This window comes from Diorhabda carinulata, chromosome 1 (genome assembly GCF_026250575.1).
Source record: "Diorhabda carinulata isolate Delta chromosome 1, icDioCari1.1, whole genome shotgun sequence".
Classification (NCBI taxonomy): Eukaryota; Metazoa; Arthropoda; class Insecta; order Coleoptera; family Chrysomelidae; genus Diorhabda; species Diorhabda carinulata.
This window is the reverse complement of record NC_079460.1, coordinates 22,629,733-22,650,923: the sequence shown is the minus strand read 5'-3', so window position 1 is coordinate 22,650,923 and position 21,191 is coordinate 22,629,733. Positions and strand designations below refer to the sequence as shown.

General features: G+C 33.5%; 1 protein-coding gene across 2 annotated transcripts in view; it reads left to right on the top strand.

The window, feature by feature from the left end:
* Nucleotides 1-726: 726 nt before the first annotated feature.
* The window catches only part of LOC130897583 (homeobox protein onecut), a 38,371-nt gene continuing 17,906 nt past the window's right edge, over nucleotides 727-21,191 (top strand). Inside the window, exon 1 of one of the 2 annotated variants that reach the window (XM_057806519.1) lies at nucleotides 727-2,692. In XM_057806519.1, coding sequence (XP_057662502.1) covers nucleotides 1,429-2,692 — 1,264 coding nt within the window. In that variant the 5' untranslated portion in view covers nucleotides 727-1,428. The remainder of the gene's footprint in view (nucleotides 2,693-21,191) is intronic. The other variant, XM_057806526.1, reaches the window with a different exon arrangement.

Here is a 21,191-nt window from a genome sequence, read left to right as displayed (position 1 = left end):
CTATGGATTACGGATACTTCACTGTTTTATTACTCTTATAATTAATGAAGTTTATTATAGAACACCCAGCCTCCACAAGTCATAATTTTGGCGATAGATAGTTTTAGTTTGAGATTTCAAAACTTCATAATAGATTTGAAGATATCTCATACGTTATTTACTTTTGTTAATGTCAATAAAACTATAAAGGTATTGACAATAATAATAAAAAAAAGTTACACCCAGTTATTACTGACGAATGGTTATTCTTTATAAGTAATATTTCATTTTGTATACTCACCGTATACAGAAAGTTTTACGAACTTGAAAACTCGATTTATTTATCTTGAACAATAGAAAAACCTTTGGTTGATAATTTAATTTATGCTATTGCCAAATTATTGTATTTGTGGGGATTTTTATTATAAATTTCAGGTATTGAATGTAAAGATAACTTGTTTTTTATATAAATTGATAGTTTAAATAAATATTTTTGACTTTATTATTTTTGTAATTGTAACTGTTTGTTAATTTATAACAAGAGAAAATTTATACCAGCAGTAAGGTAGAGGATAAAAAATTAAGGGTGATAAATATATCAACAAAGTGCGCCGGTGACGTCGACGCCAACGTCAAGAAAAATGATAAATACGCTAGTCAGAAGAATGGAACGTAAGGATAATATGTACATATATATACGATTATACCGGAGCAAGGGACTGAGATCGAGGAGCGATGACTAAAGAAGGACGAGAAGTGCGAACGTTGATAGGTGGTCGTTCGGAATAATTCGTCCGAAAAGAGATAAAGAGAGTAGAGGGAGCAGCAACGGCGACGGCCTACAAGCGCAGCACGAGGGAGAATTGGGAAACGCGCGCATAACCACCTGGCGTCGTGCGTTCCCCCATTCAATCCAGTATCGACCGGCTGGCGAGTTACAATTTTCGAGAATACAAATCGAAATTCAGCCCGACTAAAAGTCGAAACTCGGTACGGCACGGGGCACGGGGTGGCCAATCGAAGATCGAAGCGAGCATGCGAATCGACTAGCTTGCTGACACCTAGTGACAATCATAATGGTGGTAAACAACCACGGGGATGATTTCGTATCATCGTCGTCGTTGCTGTCACATCCCCCGATGGGATTCGCGTAAATGTAAACAGAGTGACGACGGCGAGGACGTCGAATCGTTTAGTGCGTCGTTCCTGTTTCCGGTCCCGTTCCCACGGCGTCGGCTATATAAGAAAAGACGGCAACGACGTTGGATTCGCGAGTGGCGATATATATTGTTTATATTTTGTTGTGAAGTGTCTGTGTCAGTTGTTACTGTTTTCTCTTTTCATTCTCCTCGTATTTTGGATTGTTATTTGCTTGCGGTAAACAAAAACAACACCCGGCATGTCTGATAATGGTGACACCTCCTCTTCGGTGGAGAGGTCCTCCTTTTGATGGAAAATATCGGAAAAATGATCGAACAACAAGCATTAGGTGAGCAAACGGTCGATTCTCCAGATAGTAGTGCGCATGCGGTAATTGCCGCCGCCGGTGGCATGGAAACGCAGGTCGTCCGTATGAGGCTCGTGTCACGCGCGGTTGTCGAAAGACGTCTTGTCAAACAAGAAGAGGCTGATGGCCCTCTTTCCGTTATTGTGCAACCTCAAGAAGAATCCAGGGACTCGGAATTACTTAGTCCCGGAAAACTCAGTCCTGGCTCCGTCACTGTGGCTAATATGATAGACAATAATGATTACCGCACCTTAAATCCCGAACCTACATACCAGACTTTAACCTCAGTCAACGGCAGAATGTCACCTCCAGGATATAGTCCGAGTTCTTCTTATGCCACGCTGACACCTTTACAACCCCTGCCGCCCATATCGACGATGTCCGACAAATTTGCTTACGGACATGCTAGTAATGTCACTGGTTCCTTCACTGTTATGCAAAACAACACAATCAGCGGTATCAACTTGGGCCTGGGAGTTAATGCTACCACACCGTATACGATGACTAACATGGGAATGACTCCTCCGCACAATTATTCCTCACCTGGAATGGGAATGCAGCAGCAATCCAGTCCGATAAGTCCTCAAAGTACGTACAGTCAAAACGGTTTACCTTCACCTCAAAAAAGTATGTCACCTCCTAGTTATGATTCTCCTTACGGTCACCAAAGAGACATGGTGCCGCGATTACATAGTCCGCAACTTAGTCCGCCTTCCGCGTCATTGAACTCTCCAGACGGTACGCTTGTTACCAGTTTTAGTTCCACAAATTTAAATGGACTTGGTTTACAAAACCACCCTCCTACTTTAGTGCAAATAGCCCCTCAGCAGAGGGATTGCTCCCCATCACCTCCAGTGGTCAGCTTGCAGACAGCTCCTGTGGTTTCGCAACAGCAACAAACGATGCAGATCACCACGAAGACCTCCAGTCCCGGATCTCTCAGCGTACCAGCAATTGCTGCAGACGTCGAGGAAATCAACACCAAAGAACTAGCCCAAAGGATTAGTGCAGAACTGAAACGATATAGCATTCCACAAGCTATTTTCGCCCAAAGGGTGTTGTGTCGGTCGCAGGGAACTCTTTCTGATCTCTTGAGAAATCCGAAACCTTGGTCTAAGTTAAAATCTGGAAGAGAAACTTTTAGGCGGATGTGGAAATGGCTACAAGAACCTGAATTTCAAAGGATGTCAGCTCTTAGGCTAGCAGGTTGGTACTATTTTTATTGCAATTATTCAAGGTAAGATAATTTAGACGACAGACAACTACAAATTGAAACATAATTTTCATTTATATCGTGGATTCTTGATATTTAAAGAAACCATCCTTTTTTTGAGAAAGTTATTGCTTCTTAAATAAAATGAGTAATTGAAAATATGCTTATAAGTATGATTTCTTGATTCATTCGTAATAATTTTAATTATCTCGTACTCATTAGTTATGTAAATATTATGTGTCCCTGTACAAAGACCCCTAATAGTTGATTCCACTTCGTATAAGGGTGGCACGTGATGTAACGGATGATAATAATTTACCTATGACTCACCTATACATAATGTGTACAAGCAGACTCTTCGTAAATTTAATGTTAAAGTATGATTAACACTTTGTTAAATGAAAAAAATTAAAAAAAAACATAAATAATTACTATTTTATGAAGTAATTGATAATTGAAGCTTATATTCTGCAAAATTTTCACTAGCCCAATACAGAAAATCGTTATTTACAGAATAAAATGTAGTGGAAGGTCCTGTCATTTGAAAGCGTGAACAAATTTTGGTTTGCATATGTGTCTTGTTTGCACGTAGCTATTGCTAAAACAAACCTCTGCTGCTCTTTTCGATAAACTCAATTTGACATTTTCCTCTATAAATAAATCTAAATAAATACGTTTCGGGCATTATCAATTTACTCTACCTCAGCGTTAATAATTTATTCAATACATTTCATCCAATGGATATTTGTTGATTTGTAAATGTGTTCGAAACATCCCCAATACCAGCATCGTTGAAAAAATTACAATGTTAATATTATTAAAAAAAATTTGACATTTATTAGTATTATATTTCAGAAAAAATCGTAGTCTTTCAAATAAAATTGGCTCTTCACTCTCGCACGAACGAAACATTAAGTATCATATTACAAATGAAATTATTTACTAAACTAAAATCGATATGTACCAGATCATATAAAAAAGTTGTTTACTAATAGACCAGGGTTCGATAATTTTTGGAACCAAAAAGAATAGTACTAGGATGAAACCTATTGGGAAAGGAAGAGAATTTAACAAAAATGAAAGGGTTAATAATTTACGGGGGATCTGAGGAGATCGGGAAGTAAAAGGGGTGAGTTTTCATTGATGAAAAACTTACTTGTGTATTTACACTTTTTTTATACAACCTCAAAATTCATGGGAAAAGTTCAAATGAATAAGCTTTTGGTTTTTTATTTTTATCTTAAACATAGTTATTTATATGCCAAAGACTGAAAGTGCTACCTTGCTGGACGAGTCTGAAAATTGCGAGACGAGCGAAGCGAGGCGAGCAACAGACGAGTCCAACAAAGTAGTATTTCAGCCGCGGCGTACACAACATTTTTTAGACGACGCATAACATCCAAAACTTTTTCAATTACACTGAGGACAGAAAATAAATAATAGAGAATTATAAACATTTTATTTATAACTTTTTCTGGTGATACCACTTCATAAAGAGCTCGTACTGTTTTGCGTATCTTACACGAGATTTATCCGGCAACGAATTAAGAACGGCCGCATTGCTGTTTTCGATGAGATCAGGTGGCGTGGATTCGAGTAACTCTTCATCGCTGATGTTTTCTTTTTCATCATCATTCATTGTTATTCATTCGTCTAGACCAAACGGATAAAACATGTAATTTCAGAAAATTAAAAATTTAAGGTTATTCAAAATCATCGAAGTGAAACTGTCAACTGTCAACATTGAAGTGGATACTCCAGAGCGTCCCGAAAGTGTTTTGCAGTACGGAACTGTCACTTTAACTACATGGAACACTCAAAACGCAACTTTTCGTTTGTAAATGAATACAGAACGAACAACTTTCAGATGGCGTCGTCTAAAAAATATATTACTATTAACGAAACGTTTTCTCAGAATATGAAAAAAAAACTTGTATCCGAAAAATGTTTTCAAACATTAGACACAGTTTTTAACTATTTATTGAAATTTAGCACTTTAATTACTTATTTTTCTCAATGAAACACAGAATCTTTTCGAGCTCAGATCGATCGTAAATTATTTTTACTTTTATTTTTATTATATTTTCTTCCTTTTCCATTGTGTTTCGCCCTACTATTACGTTCTTTCAATTTTTAAATTTTCAAAGATTGATCTATTATCATAAATTAGATCTGTTCTGTTTTAGAAGTAGTTTTTTTTTTGATAGTTTTTGGAAAACAGATAAAAATTGACGTTTCGACTTATTTAAGTCTTTATCAAAATATGATATTGACATTGACAATTTGCGTATTTATATTAATTAATAGACCACCGTGTATTAGATTTCCTTTCAAGAATTTTTAATTCTGTATATTTGAATTTTTGTTTTTTTGATATTTCATGGTGGTTAATGCAATTTTATTTTTTTTTATCGTATTGATAACCTCTTAGTCTATTTTCTATATTTTCAATACGATAAAAAAATAAAAATCTATTAACGAACCATGAAATATAAAAAAAAAACATAATAATTTTTATCTGTCAGACTGAATGAAGTCAGTCGAAACGTCAATATTTTATCAATCTTACAAAAAGTATTAAAACCATTTTGAAATTTTAATTTTAAATCAGAAGAGACCTAAAATCAAAAAAATTTAGAAGCATTAAATATATATATATATATATATATATATATATATATATATATTATATATATATATATATATATATATATATATTAAATTTTCTTTCAAAATTATTTTCTAAAATCCTTTCTCTACTGTTTCTAATATGAAATTTTTATAAATCGAAAGATGCTAGACCAGAAATCACATTTTGTGTGGATATAAATAATGCGAAAACATTTCACTAATCACTTTTCGATAACAAAACAATTACCAATTCGAAAAAACTATAACAACTTTATTCGGGTGAGCAATAAAAATTTTAATTCAGGAATGTAGTGTGCTTAAGAATAGTTAATATTCTTAGAAGTCTTTCATGAATTCTTTGATACAGTTTCACAAAATGAAATGTTTCTATCGAAAATGGTAACATGAAAAAAACACCTTGGACAGAGACTCACAGCCACTCATAATGTTGAAATATCCAATCAGTTAAGGGTACAGCTCTGCACCCAAATGTACCCCTATATAGAGGTGATCCCTCTAAGGAGTTCTATCATATTCTAATTTAACCTAGCTTGCTTCTTCCGCTGCAGCTACTACCCCGTGTCCTTTCATAGTTAGAACATTACACTACACTAACACATTGTATTCAGTTAGATACAATGTCATAATTGAACATAACCCTTTTGTCCTTTCCCGCTTACATCTCCTTTCTATCAATCAGCACCATATACTTTTCTCTTGTTTTATTCTTAATCCATAATTTCTTAGTTTACAGAAAGACCTTTCCATTTCTTTCTTTGTTCTAGTTATTAAAGCAATTATTTGCTGTTTATGGTGATAAATCAGCCCTCTTGTTATATCCTAAAATTTTCTGTCGATATTCGATTTCTAGTATATTAAAGGCAACATACATTTCATTTCTATCTACTGTGTCATAAGCCTGCTTAAAATATATAAACATAACATGAATCAGTTCATAACTTTTATCCATAATCGTCTTAATGGTGGATATTTTCTTCCTTTCTTAAAGTCTTCTCGTACTATCCTTTCTTGGTACTCCTTGAGTATGATTCTCACAATTCTAATCAAAACTTTGTACACCACATCATGTGTTATCCTTCTATAATTTTCACATCTACTTTCATCTCCCTTCTCGGAATTACATGTATATGTTGTCTTATTACTTTAAGCAGTATATTTGTCATTCAAATGAAGCATGATATTTTTATTATTACCCGTAAATAAGTACTTGCTGTGTAATTATTTGAAATACCTTTCATTGTGTTCATTTAGTAATACAATCACCGATTAAAATATGACTACCATAGAACTATTTCAAAATAAAAACATGAAATTACGGCGCAATAAACTTCTAATCAATATTGAAGATATTTATTATCGCATCATTGTCGTAAGTACACTCCCGGTCAAAAGTTTTGTCCCACCCCACAATCAATTCATTGAAGTTCAGAATAATGCACTTTAACTAATTTCTTTCATATTTTTAAGCAAAGTTTGAAACGGTGTCTTACAAACCAAAAAAAAATAGTTTCCGTTTTTTGTTTACTTTTTAAGACAGTATATTTATGAGTGCGACAAGTTAAAACTTGCAAGTACCCGCAGATTTGTTTATTATTCTTCGGTGTTTATAATTGTAGTTAAGTCTCAGTTAGCTAGATTAAGAGAGCAGTGTTTTTAATACGTGGAAATAAAATTAAAACGGTGCAGTGGATTAAAGAACATTAAATTTGGACGTATGAAGAAAGGCAGAAAATTTTATGAAGTGATGAGTCAAATTTTGAGGTTTTTGGGTATTAGACAAAAAAGTATTTATGCCCATGTCAAAGAAACAACGGATGTTATATCCATGTTTAATCCCGACTGTAAAATACGGCAGAGGCTCAGTGATGGTTTGGGGACTTTTTGGATTAAAGGCGACTGGAGACCTGGTAAAAATTGAAGAGATTTTAAAGAAAAAAGACTATAAACAATGTAGTACATTCTGGCTATCACCTGATCGGCAAAAAATTCCTCGAAGAATATATGAAAAAATTGGAAAGAACGAATATACTGAAAGTAATAATTTGGTCTTCACAATCGCCCGATCTCAACCTGATTGAGCTGTTGTGGGACAAATTGGACAGGGAAGTCAGAAAGTAGTATCCTACTTACTTTACACATCCTTCGAATAACCTGGAAAATGAATGAAACCAAATAGACGACGATTATTTGTCGAAACAAGGAATGCCAAAATTTTGCACCGAAATAATAAAAGCAAAATGGGGTTACATCGATGAATCAAAAATTACAGACTGTACATATATCGTATTGTTTTCGCAACGCAAACTATAGGGTGAACAAAAACTTTGTAATGTACTACATACATAGAAATGATTTATTATTTGTAATAGCTCTAATATATGATCGTTTTCCTCAGCTGAGCGTGCGCTAGGGTTTTTTAAATGTTTTTAATGTTTGTTCGTGTGTTACCTCGTTGCTTTATTTCATATTGTGTATGTAGGCGAGTAAATAAAAGATATCTATGGCTGTACCATTCCCTATGTCGATGATAATGACTAGTTTAACAGGTTACAAATAAATTGCAGAACAAATCAACTATAGAAGAGAAGGAGTTCAAAATTTGACAGTTGTGGGTTCTTCAAGGAAAATATAAATAAAAGCGTGGTTTTCTAACAGCTAACCAGACTTTTCAAAATATTCTATGCAACAAAGAGATTGAAATAGCACGAAGTGCATTCAGCAACCGGAAACTAACTCCCACTAACATAACCTAACCTTACAGTTCAGACGCGGTTAAGAACACGGCGCTATTACGTACGGAGCATTTTTTTATACGGAGGTACAGTGGAGCTATCGAAGAATCCTTAAGATCCCGTGAACTGCACATACCAGTAATAAAGAAGTACTTAGATAGTTAAACATCTTAAAAACGAGAAAGGTCAGTTCTTTCGAGCATATAATGTAAAGTACCAAATATATAGCATCCTTCGCCTGATCATTCAGGAAAAGGTTAAGAGCAGAAGAGGTTAAGAGCTATCGTAGCTACGAAATATTGAAAACTGGAACGGACTGGGAGTAGTGACAGATACAGATCAATTCAACCAAATTGTCGTGGAGATAGCCGATGCTTGAAAACAGACACGGCACTGAAAGAAGAGGAATGGTTATTTTATACTTAAACTTTATACAAATCTATGACGGAATTAATACTAATGCAACTTAGCATTTGATGAAGATTTTCTTAAATAATATCGACATCCACTTTGGTAGTTATCTTTTGTGGGTATTGACAGATTAGACCAAAGCACAAATCCTTCATCAGTCGTTTATTCAAACAAGCGTACGTGTCTATGTAATTAATTATAGATGATTTGTAAATGAGATAGGTGAGAGCCAAATTTACTTTATGATTGATCAACAAAGAAATCGTGTTTTAGTTTGGAGGGATGCAGATCGAGATTTCATTGCCAGGAGATGAAAGTAGGTATGAACTTCGATTTAAAAATTATCTACGAAAACTAGACTCGCTTTCTCTTCGACAAGAATTAGTTTTATCGAGAACAACTGAATGTCACAACTTGCATTTAGTTTGGCGATCAAAATGGCTCTTGTCGCACGAGAAACAGCAGCTCTGAAAATTTCTATAGACGTCTGTCCGAATCATCTGCGCAAGTCTGTCTATGGCCGACTGACCGGTCAATCTTTCCTTCTATTATCAGGCGGAGAATATGTCCTAAGAACTGCAACTTTCTCTCCTTAATTGTCGTAAGAAGTTACCCATTTGCTGTAGGATCTCTATGTTTGTCTTATGTACCATCCAATATATCCGCAGCATTCGCCTGTAGACGTACATTTCGAACGTATCAATTTTCTTCTCAGTTGCCGCATCCATGTCCAACTTTCGCATCCGTACAAAAGAACAGGAAAGATGTAACAGCGAAATATTCTGGTCCGGAGTTCCAGGCTGAGGTTGCGGTTGTCCTCATGTTGATGAGAGTTTTCCGCGCTTGCTCAATTCTTAATCTGATTTCGAATTTTGGGTATTGCATTGCTGGTTGACGAGCGCGCCCAAGTATCTTAAAAATGAGACTTGTTCAATGATCTCTCCATGGAGTCTTAGGGTGGCGTTTTTTTGTATTTTTGAGGATACTAATAGTTTGATCTTGGACGTATTTATATAAAGGCCGAATTGTTCACTATGGTCTACAATTACGTCCATAAGAGATTGAAGTTCTGGTAGGCTACTGGCCACTACCACAGTATCATCTGCGTAACGAAGATTGTTTATAATCTTTATGCCTGCAGTTGTATTATCACTTCGCTGAATACTGCCTCAGAGTAGAGGTTAAACAGTTGTGGAGACAATACACAACCTTCTTGCACGCCTTTTCTTATTGCTATTTCTTCTGATATGGACCCTTCGATTTCGAAATTTTGACTGTTTCTGTTTAGTGCCAGCAAAGTCCTGTTATGATCTTTAGATCTTGACTACTAGCTAAGATCAATGTGTTTGAATTGAATAAATATAATTGACTTGGTTTTCTTCAATATAATGATTCATAGATATTTTATCACCTTGTATATCGTTGAAATATATACGTTGGAAATAACCCGGAAACAGAATGACTCAATGAGGGTTTCGAATACTATATATTACAATGCATTTAATCCTACCCTCCTCGGTAATATGATACAGCTTTTTTCATTTTTGTCCTATTACTTCACGGTAGACTATTTTTTTTTTCGGTTTCCAAAGATCCATAACTCCATTTTATTGAAACCACTCCTTTTTCACCCGAAACAAACAGAAATACTTTTTTATATGTTTCAATAGAATATATTAGTTGTTAGTTCTATAGTCTACTAAGGAACTTACTACTTACCGTATCAGTTTTAGTGACATCTATTTTGTAGAGCTTGAAATATTTGTTATGAATACTGATCCTACGCGATGAACCACCCTTTATTCATCAAAATCGATGTATCGATTTAGACAAACTCATTGTTCTATTCATCATAAATATTCAATTTCGATGTTTTCTTAGCATTTATTATTTTATTCAGTGGAATTATAGTACTAAATGTGAAATACAGAGAGTGTCTTCATAAGTTATATCTATTTCATATGTGAAAATGCCTACGTCTCAATTTTAACATGTTGTCACTTGTTGAAATCATAGTCTATTTTTAAGAAAGTGATAAAGTTACGGAGCTTTCGTAATCCATAAGCGTAATTCGTTTCTAAAGAAGAACACAGCTACTTTCTTTGTTCTTCTTCGTCTTTCTTTTTCAATTGATTTTCTATTTGAAATTTTGGTTTTCCTGGAGATTTACGTTCTGTTTGAAACTCGTCACGTATCTCTCCCTGAATAACTTTGGAAATAATAGATTTCCCAACACCAAGGGTGGAATTTAACGGATCTCTTAGTCTGCCCAATATACTTCCCGTGACGGGAAGTACATTGGGCAGACTAAGAGATTCATTAAAGTCCGGTTTAAAGAGCTCATAACATAAATCATAATCATAACATAAATATTAATAATGTAAAATTGATAAAAATGTATCCAATAATAAGCTTTGGGATGCATTTGAAAGCATTGAAATTGCTAAATGTAAGTTCAAATAAGGACAAAGGGCATATATCTCACAGCCCACTATGTAGTTTAGATTCTGGTTAAGGAAGTTTTTCCGCTGGAATTAATTTTCGCGGGACAATGTTTACTGGTGGGAAAATTTTGTATTAAATAGGAGATTCAAGTTAATAGGTTTATATTTGATTGTACACTCACTCGATGGATCAATTTTTCGGAATTCATAGGGCTTTTCCAGATTTCCAGTTTATTTTTATAAAAAACCAATATAAGCCCGAAAACTTCTATTAGCTCAGGACTCTACGAATTCTTATTAGAAACAAAATAATGATCTAATTCGATCTTAGTAAAAACAATTTTTTATTTCGCCATCAGACGCAAAAAAATTGAAAATTCACAATGCTTTGCCCTCTAAAATATGTGGTTTACCAAAACTGCAGAAACCTGACATTCCCCTTCGACCGATTTCTTCAAGTATTCAAACTCTCACCCCCTTATCTTATTATTTGAAAAATATTTTGAAAAAAATTTTATATCGAAACAAATCAAAAACACATGGGCTTTCAAAGAAAAAATTAAAAGTATGAAAATTCCTAACGAATACAAAACAGAAACGAAACATCAAAACATAAAACATTTTTCCTTACCATATGTACAAGGACTTTCCCAACAATTGTCGAATTATTTCAATAAATATGATGTTAGTATAAGTCATAAAGGATATAAAACATTATCCAAATATCTCACTAAATTAAAGTCTAAAACAAAAAAAAACAAAAGAAGTAATATTATATATCAAGTGCCTTGTACTAGTTGTGACGCTGTCTACGTAGGGCAAACATCTCAGTATTTAGAAAATAGACTACAAGGTCATCAATAAGTTAAAAGAATAAAACTGGATTAACGAACCATGAAATTTTTGAAACGGAATCTAACACACGAAGAAGGGAATTTTTAGAAATGGTTCGCATTCATAAGAACGAAAAAGCTATAAATGATAAAAAAGATCTAAATAATTTAAGTAAAATTTATAGCTCTATTTTGTAAATTCTAATAAAACTACAAATAATTCAACATTTGAGAAGTAAGGACTAAGGAAAAATTAATTTTTCTTATTAGAACAAAGTTCTAAGTTGATTTTATTCTTATTTTGATATTCATGATGAAGGTGATCTATTGATCAATATAAATACGCAAATTGTCAGTGTCAATATCATATTTCGATAAAGACTTAAAGAAAAGTCGAAACGTCAAATAAAATTTTATCTATCTCTTAAAAATTATTAAAAAAACTAATTTTAAAACAAAAGAGACCTAAAATCAAGAAAATTTAGAAACATAAACCTATAATCAATTATAGTAGTACAAATTTGTTTTTACAGTTGGTAACTAACCTGCTAGAGTATTATTCAAAATATATTGGTATATTAACAAATAAAACCAAAAATCTTGTTCAAAAAGGGCCAGTAACCCTAACCTAGTTAGTCCTTATATAATGGGCCATTCTGACTGACAGTTTACTTATATTGTTATTCAAATTAGTTCCCAGATATTGGGTCTTTTATGACCGGTAAGTCTCGCACAACTGAAATAATTTTTATACGATTTCCTCATTATAAACGTAAAAGCAAATAAATAGAAATTATAATTCAAGGTATTCACTGTGTAATACTCTGTGAATATCCTTATAACTATACGAAGTGTGTCAATTTAGAAGCACTTATAACATTTTTTCTTATTAACTAAAAAGTAACTTTGAATTTCATTGTTAATGTATATAATATAATTAGAAAAATCTTAAACTTAATTTTGAATCACGAATCATGATAATCATCTAATACAATCACTGATAAAATGATATAGCTTCTAATTTCATATTATACATGTTGAGATAACATTGACTACTATTTTTATTAATTGATTTAGTTTCGAGCCCTAACTATGTATGTTAAAAAGTGGCTATAACACACGCCACTATGAAAAAGTTGCGTAGATCCTGAAATTTAGTGTTAACATCAATTCGGTATTATCTGTAGCTTAGTAAATGAGTAATTTAAACCTTATGAGTAAAAAGAAGGTGCCGTTATTAAATAAAAAACAGATTGGAAACAATATGTCCTGGCATAGTCACGTGGCCGATTCACAAAAACTTGGAGCCACCAGAAAGCTATAGGTAAACTCCGCAACAGCTTCTAATACTCTAAAAGGTTCAGATCCGTCCATATTTGGAGTTGTGCTCACACATTGAGAGCTCGACTCCCAAGTATACTCGGAGAAAAACTAGGACAGCTTTGAGCATAAAAGAAAGGTTGCTGCCAAACATAATATGACCTAGAGCAGTATGTGCAAGACTAACTCGACTGCTGACGTAGCTGATGAATTCTGAGTTCACCTACAAATGCTCAGAACGTCAATTCAGCGGGACTACTTTCTTTGGAGAAGTATAAGCCTGTTGAAACAGCTACCAAGACACGTCTTTTCCGAACATTATAAACCAAGATTTATTTCTAATGCTTGTTTGATATTTAAATAATACATAATCATTATGAAATTACTGATACCAAATTCACTTCTTAGTTTGTGATAATGTGTTTTATCATTTAGTGTAAGTTAATCCAGCACATTGAGAAAGGTGGGTTCAATACTAGTTACCAGGTGCTGTAACTTCAAACAATTAAAAGAATTCAACAAAAATGTAGAATCTATTATGAGTCTTATTTATTCATAATATTTATTGCTAAACCACTCGAAGACTACCAATGTTGGAATTAGAGGCAACTGCAACAGAACTGATAGCACTTGAGCTTGAAATTTCACGGTTTAACATTTTTTTTTCATGTATGTATTTTTTCCTCCGGTCATTGTGCATGACTTCCTCGTTCAAGAAGCTTCAAAACACTTAATTCCTCCCCTTATATGTGGAGTTCTCCAAAAACAATGAGCAGTATAGGCATCAGACTTTCCAATAGAATTTAATGCAACAACTTCGTTTACACTTGTTTCGTTGGCCTTTGTAGAAAAAAAAATTTATCAAAATTTTTTTTTTGCATCGTGGTTTGTTTGTTTATAAATCTGCAATCTCACGAAACTATTTTCATTTGAATTTTGAAAATTCCTACGACTCAATTTAAACATGCTTTATTTTCTTTCAATCATTCTTTTCTTGTTTATTGACGTAGCCGTGGGAACAAGGAAAATGTGTGAAATTGAAGATGAAAAATCGAAAAACTTGGTCGTAATGAAGTTCATATCCAGCATTCAGTCCGGAGTTTGCACCGTCAGATTTCTACGAGGGTTTTCAGATATCGCAACACTGACATGATTATGTTTGACATTACCATCATAAAGTTTGACATATTTTTAATGGTGAACGTACTCACAATTTTTGTCATACGAGGGGTACATGAGTTGTTTATAGATATTTGAAACATTCATTTTGTTCTATTACTTTCGACGTGGATTAAACAGCAGAGTACCATCTCGATCTACCGTGTTTCGCTGGTTTTTTGAATTCAATCGTGGTCGCACTTTGCTACAGTATGAATTTCGTGAAGGTCGTCCAAAATCGGCTCTTGTGCCACGAAAAATCGATGCTTTGCGTTAACTGATATTGCAAGATGTGACATACCGTGAGATTGAGGTATACTTGGGCATTAGTTCCACTTGCATACATTCAATATTGCATTTGGTTGTATACCGCATAATTTGACAATCGTTCAGAAAAAAGCTTGTATCGATTGGTGCAAAAAAATGCTGAAAAAATTCAATCGAGCTGCTTCAAAATACAGGAGACGAAGCAAATGGTCGCCTGTTTCTTCGGAATGACTGGACATGTCACCACTGTTTCAATAGAGTAACGTAGAACGATCCATTCTAAAATGGTACACCAGCATTTGTTTGCTAGAAGTATTCAAAAATATCAGGAAAAGCAATCGCAGAAGACGAATCATTCTACACCAAGACAACGCGAGCTCTCACACATCAGTTTAAACAAAAATGTTTTTTAACAGTCATGGGTCATCTGCCGTACAATCCACTCAAGAATTTTTACTCTCACTGATCAAAAATAAATTGCGAGCTCAACGATTTGCTATAACTAAAGGGACGGTTGTTATGGAGGTACCTCAAACGGAACGGGAAAAATACTTCCACAATTGGTTCAAACACATGCAAAGATATATTGATCTTAATGGAGAATATTTTGAAAAACAAATCTATATCCAATAATAAATATTTGTTTTTACTTGTTTATCTTAAAACTTAGTAGCAATCCTCGTATTCTTGTGCGAGAAAAATTTGTATCTAAGCCCAAAGAATGGATTTACCAAGGTCTTAAATAACTTGGGTTAAAACCAAAGAATACGATGGTCCATACTTCGAATATTAAGACTTTTTTATAGTTATCTGATAAACAAAGTGAACATTGGAATCCGACATCATTTATGCCACACCTCTATATTTAACTGAAGTATTGAAAGAAAAAAATGTTTTAAAATTGATTTATATATGGTGCCTTTTTATTAGTAATGAAAGATGATGTATGAAACATTTACTTATTCTCAAAATATTGGATATTCATTTCGTAGTTTCTCGTTCCATCTGAATTAGACTCCAACAGTCAAATAATTTATTTTATCATCTCGTATTCATTTGCTTTAATCTAAACATGATTTTTGTTGGTATTTCCTCATTTTTTCCAGTTTTTTATTATTACATTTCAATATATATGATTGAATTCAACATTGTTATTGATTCCTTCATTTTTTTGTAATTTTCCGTAATTTTTCAAATTAAATAAAGAAACAGTTCAATATATTACTCATAAAACTTTGAAGCAAAATTAGATGATATAAAACGTAAAAATGTTTGCCAAATGGAAACCAGTCTCTTCGTCAAAAGCTATTTAAATAAAAGACCCTCAGGTACTTGGGATTATAAAGAACAGTTACGACATTGGTTCAAGATACATAAGTATTCTATAGAAGTTGAAAAAATAGTGCTAACCACACCTAATTTAAATAAAAAAATATTTTAGACTATAAATACATTTATCAAATATAAAATTTAGAAAATAAATCTATTACTTTTTGCCTAATAATTTTAGAATATTTTTAGCTTTTGAACAATTATTTATTAAAAAAATAAATCGGGAAAAAAACAAATAATAGTGAGAAAATATAAAACATTAAGACAAACAGTAAGGAAATAATCATTAAAATGAAAAGATCATGGATGGAACTGAGCTTATAGGAAAAAAAATGATAAATAGATCAGAAATTAGAAAAAAATATAAAAAAATTGATAGAAATAAAAAAGGGACAACATACTGAATTGAACAGGAGTAATTGAATGAGAAATAAAAATTGAAGAAGAATCAGAAGAAGAAGAAAAGAATTATACAGGAACAAACGTTAGTGCGATGAGCACATATAATAAACTTGATAAAGATGCAATGAATGATGATATTAAAGAATACATAGTTAGATGAAAAAGATATTGGAAAAAAGGCCTAATGGAAAGTAGAATAAAAACATAGCCATATATAAAAAAAGCAGTAAGAATAAAAGAGCTAGGGAGAAATTGGGGTTGTAACCCAAAGACCCTACTGTGGATTTACATGGTAATTGTGAGACCAATAATCAAGTTGGCTGGGGTTCTTAAACTAGTTTAAGTACCACAAGGAATAAACTATCGAAGATACAAATCAACAAGGAAAAACCATCCTTAAAAAATAATCAAACCTGAGACAACGAAATACCAAAAAGCTTCAGCTTTAAACCTCAATACTATGCAGTGGAAGTAATTGGGATCAAAACAGGTATCAGCTACAAAACAATAGAAATAATAATGGAGAAGAAGGTGGATAGGGGTAAAACCAATCACTGGGACGAACTATAACCAAAGAAGATCTGCTGAATGTATCAATCTAAGCAAGTACAGCTTACGAATACCAATAGGAGTTCTATCGGGGCACTGTCACTTCAGTGGACACCTGGAGATGTTAGACTTAGCAGATAATGCAGCATGCAGACTCTGTTGCGCAGGAGACGAAATCTCTATCCACATTCTCTCTAAATGTGAGAGCACTACACCTGGTAGCGTATGAAATAGAAGACAAAGATCTCTTGCAACTACAACCATCCCACAGTTTTAACTTCTCCTCAAAGAGGAGTGGGATTAACAGGTCAGCTGTAAACACTGAGGTTCTCTAATATCGCAGCAAAAAATGGAGATACAATAAATATTTTGGGTCGAGATGTAAAAGCTATGGAATTAAACACGATTAATATGATTATAATTAATACGACTCCTGATTAGTGAAACAAAAAACATCATAGGACAATGTCAATATGGTGTTATCAGAAATAGATCAGCAAACTGATGCAATACACACTGTTAAAACGTTATAAAAAAAAGTATACGAAAATCAATATGTATCAAAATGTTATTTTGGACTTTGAACCCGCACTCATTAAAAACGGAGAGAAAAATATGAAAGTATTGAAAGTGGAAAGAGTAAGTGAAAAATTAAGAAACCTGATATTGTTTAAAAGGAGAAATCAACAAAGGTGTAAGCTACGTTGGTCAACTTTGGCTTTTGAATTCGTTTTAAGAATAATACAAAAAACAAATCTGAGAACAACAGGATGAAGACAAATATTGGTAAAAAAAACATGGTACGAGCTATTGACTGAAAAGGCATCAAGTTGGGATTGGGAAATGATTCGCAGATAATTGGGCTTAATGATAAGCAAAAAAGAAAGAAGAAAAACGGAGATATTGACTATACTAATGAAGATAAGCATTAAGCATTTATACAGAACTATAATTACGCAAATGTATACTGTAGAAACGGTCACAAGTTTGAAATAAATGAACGGAAAGTAATAAGAACAATTCTGTGTTCAGTGAAAATCGTACAGCAGAAAAACGGAAAAAGAAAGAATCAAGAGATAGGGAAGAAATAATAAATTGACTTGAAGCTCAAAGAAGCGAGGGTCTAAGGCATGCATTGAGGCAAGGACAATAAATAGGCTTTGCTACAATAACACCTGGGAGAGAAAAAAAGTGGAATTATTGCCAAAAACTGGAAGTTACAATCAGCTTTCGTATATTGAAAAACTGAGTGACATCCGGTTTTCTATCATTGACATCAATATTGGGTTTAAAATGATTTCCAGAATTACTTCCGGGTCAGCACTGAACCTATCAAGCTCAAATACCCAATACTCTCTATATTGTAATTCTGGACAATTTGTTCTTTTGAAACAAAATTTGTATTTTTTTACAAATATTGATGATAGAAAAATAGTCCAGAAGTCTAATGTAGTTAATTAATTTAGAAGAATACATATACATATACCCAGCATATTAGTGCTATTACTGGAAAGTGGGAAAATTACCACAACGACTTTCCCGAACTCTAACGAGTTATATAGTATATTTCATAATGCGAAAAGTTCAACCCATATGTTAGTTGTGGAGGTGAATCATCATTTATCGATTTTTGCCACTTTTAACTCCAGAGGGGTTGAAACAGAGACAAGACTTTGCGCATGTCAGTTTCCGTGCACATACAATTCCCGTGGAGCTGCCAAACTGGTCGCAAAAGCTTCCAACTTCAACATTGTATTAAAAAAATAACGTAGTAAAATCAGGAAATATTTAGATTTCTATATAAAACAACTGACAAAAACCGCCTAGAGTTTTTAGGTTTTATTTGCCGAAGTGGAAACGACCGTTTGGCAACGTTGCGTTTCATACTTTCTATTACCACTTCTAACAGTTCGAGTCGCACGAGGACAAAGGACTCCTTTTGAATTGTTTGTCATATTCTTCGAAATATGCAGGGGGCTATTTTCATTATTTTAAACCAAAGCCGGTTAGAATTTAACCATTTAAAATGCAAAACACATTCAATTTTAATTAGAATCGAGAATCTAAGATTATTAAGATAGAAATTGATATAAAAATAATGTATAAATGTAGTTAAAGGACTCGCTTTCTATCATATACTTCAGTCTCTAATTATTCTGCAACTCTCTGGAACACAGTGGACTGATTAATTTCTAGTATATTGGCTACTTATCTTCCACTAAGAGCATTTATTCTAAAAATTTGCTACCTTGTTAAATTTGAATTGAAATTTTTAAGGGTGAAGCGATAATTTTTTGGCGGAGTGTATTTTGGTATGAATAAATTTTATTTGCAAAGAAAGATATTGCAACGAAAGTGGAGTCAACCAATCCAAAATAGTGAGTATCAATTTCATCTGAATACATTTCAATTTTACGAGGGGTGATTCAACAAATAATGAATTATTTTATTAAACACAACGTAGTTAGTTACACATATACCCTACCGGTCAAAAAGTTATATTATTACATATTTGAGTAGAATACTGCTTTCTAACTTCCCCATCTCACAACAAATCAATCGAGTTGAGGTCGGGCGACTATGACGGCCAAATAATTAGTTTCAGTACATTCTTCGTTTCCAAATCTTTCAAATACTCTTTGCACAGCTTGGGGGAATCCAAGGGATTCTTTTCATGTTGGAAAATAAACTTTTTGCCAATCAGGCGTTAGTCAGAATGTAATACATTATTTATAGTCTTCTTTCTGCAAAATCCCTTCAATTTTCTCCAAGTCTACAGTCGCCTTCCCTCCAAACTATCCCCAAAACCTCACCGAGACTCCATTACAGCCGGGATTACACATGGACCTCACAATCTGAAGCTTTGGGCAATAACTCCAGACCAGTAGTGTATATAAATGAAATTTTTTTCTAAGTATGCACTTATCCCAAAGTTGAATCCATGACTGAAGACAGTTCTGGAAGTTTTTTATCTGTTGTATGAAGAAGTGAGTTTGTCAGCATACTTTGCAAAACGTTCTGGTTCCTCAATTTCTTGTATGAAGGAAAGAATAATTCCCAATTCGAAATCGCCGATACCACTTGTAAACAGTCCTTAACGCTATTATATAGTCACTGTAAACAGATTTTAATATACACTGAACCTCTTCGTAACTTCTTTTGAACTTAAAACAAAACTTGACGTTAATGACTTGATCAACTGACAGACTGGAATATATGAGGACATATGAATTATTTTCTAAAGTAGATACATTAAACATGAATTATTTGAATCATACCTCGTATGAGGTATGGAAGAATAATTCCGAAGCCGGAAGAATAATTTCGAAGTACACTAATCCTTCGTAATTCCACCAGACACACAAAATTTTCTGCTTGATTAGGCTTCTTTTTGCGACAGGTTTTGATAATTATCCTTTGTCTAACCACTGATATTCCATGTTCGAGTTGATTAGATAAATACATTTTCAATCACAGGACAAGAAGATGTTTACACACCTGTACTTGATACGACGTTTCTCTTGAATCCTTGTTAATTCGTGTGGAGCTATCGACCACTTTTACAGATCTTAACTAATGATTTCAAATGACGATGTATGGTATCTTCAGAATGTCCAATGGAGTCCGATTGCCCGCGAGTGTAGGTTGGTTGGTTTGTTTTCCTTATAACCTCGATATCCAATGCAGAGAGACAACCTAAGCGCGAACGATCTTCAAACGTCAACAACGCTGTCCCCTTCAGTCATTAACCCTTTCATTTCAGATATATATTAATTTTCCTTGTTGTTTCAGCTGTTTTTTTTTCATACTATTTATTATAAAAACACACTGCGTCATGAATAAACAAAGAGATATTGATTGGAAGAAAGTAAAGCAATTGTAGTCTTCATAGAATTAGAAACTGGTCTTAACAAGTTATGACATGTTTGAATTGAGGCGATATGACTTATGAGATACCCTCTGTTTAATTACCATATACTATATCCCGTTTTTCTACACTTCACACATTGCAGCAGCCTAGTAAGGGAATAAGTAATCTTTTAGATTGTCTACATATGTTGCAGATTTTCTGCGCTTTTCAGGGAACTGCCGAATATATATACCGAAAATAACAAAGAAACAAAATATATACCCAAAACTGAAAAAAGTCGTTTTTACTTTACTTTGACTGGAGCTCTCTTTTAATCTTCTTGGGGCCATTTTGTCGTCCGTTTTCCTTTTTCAGCCAGGACATGACAACATAAAACAATTACCTCAACTTCAGCCCTGTAGAGGAGTAACTCCTATATCGGGGCCACTTCCAATAAACCTTCCTCTCTATAAAAAAAGTCCTTATCCCATCCAATGACTCAAATCTCTTTAACTAATAAAGAGATTAAAAAAAGTCAAAAC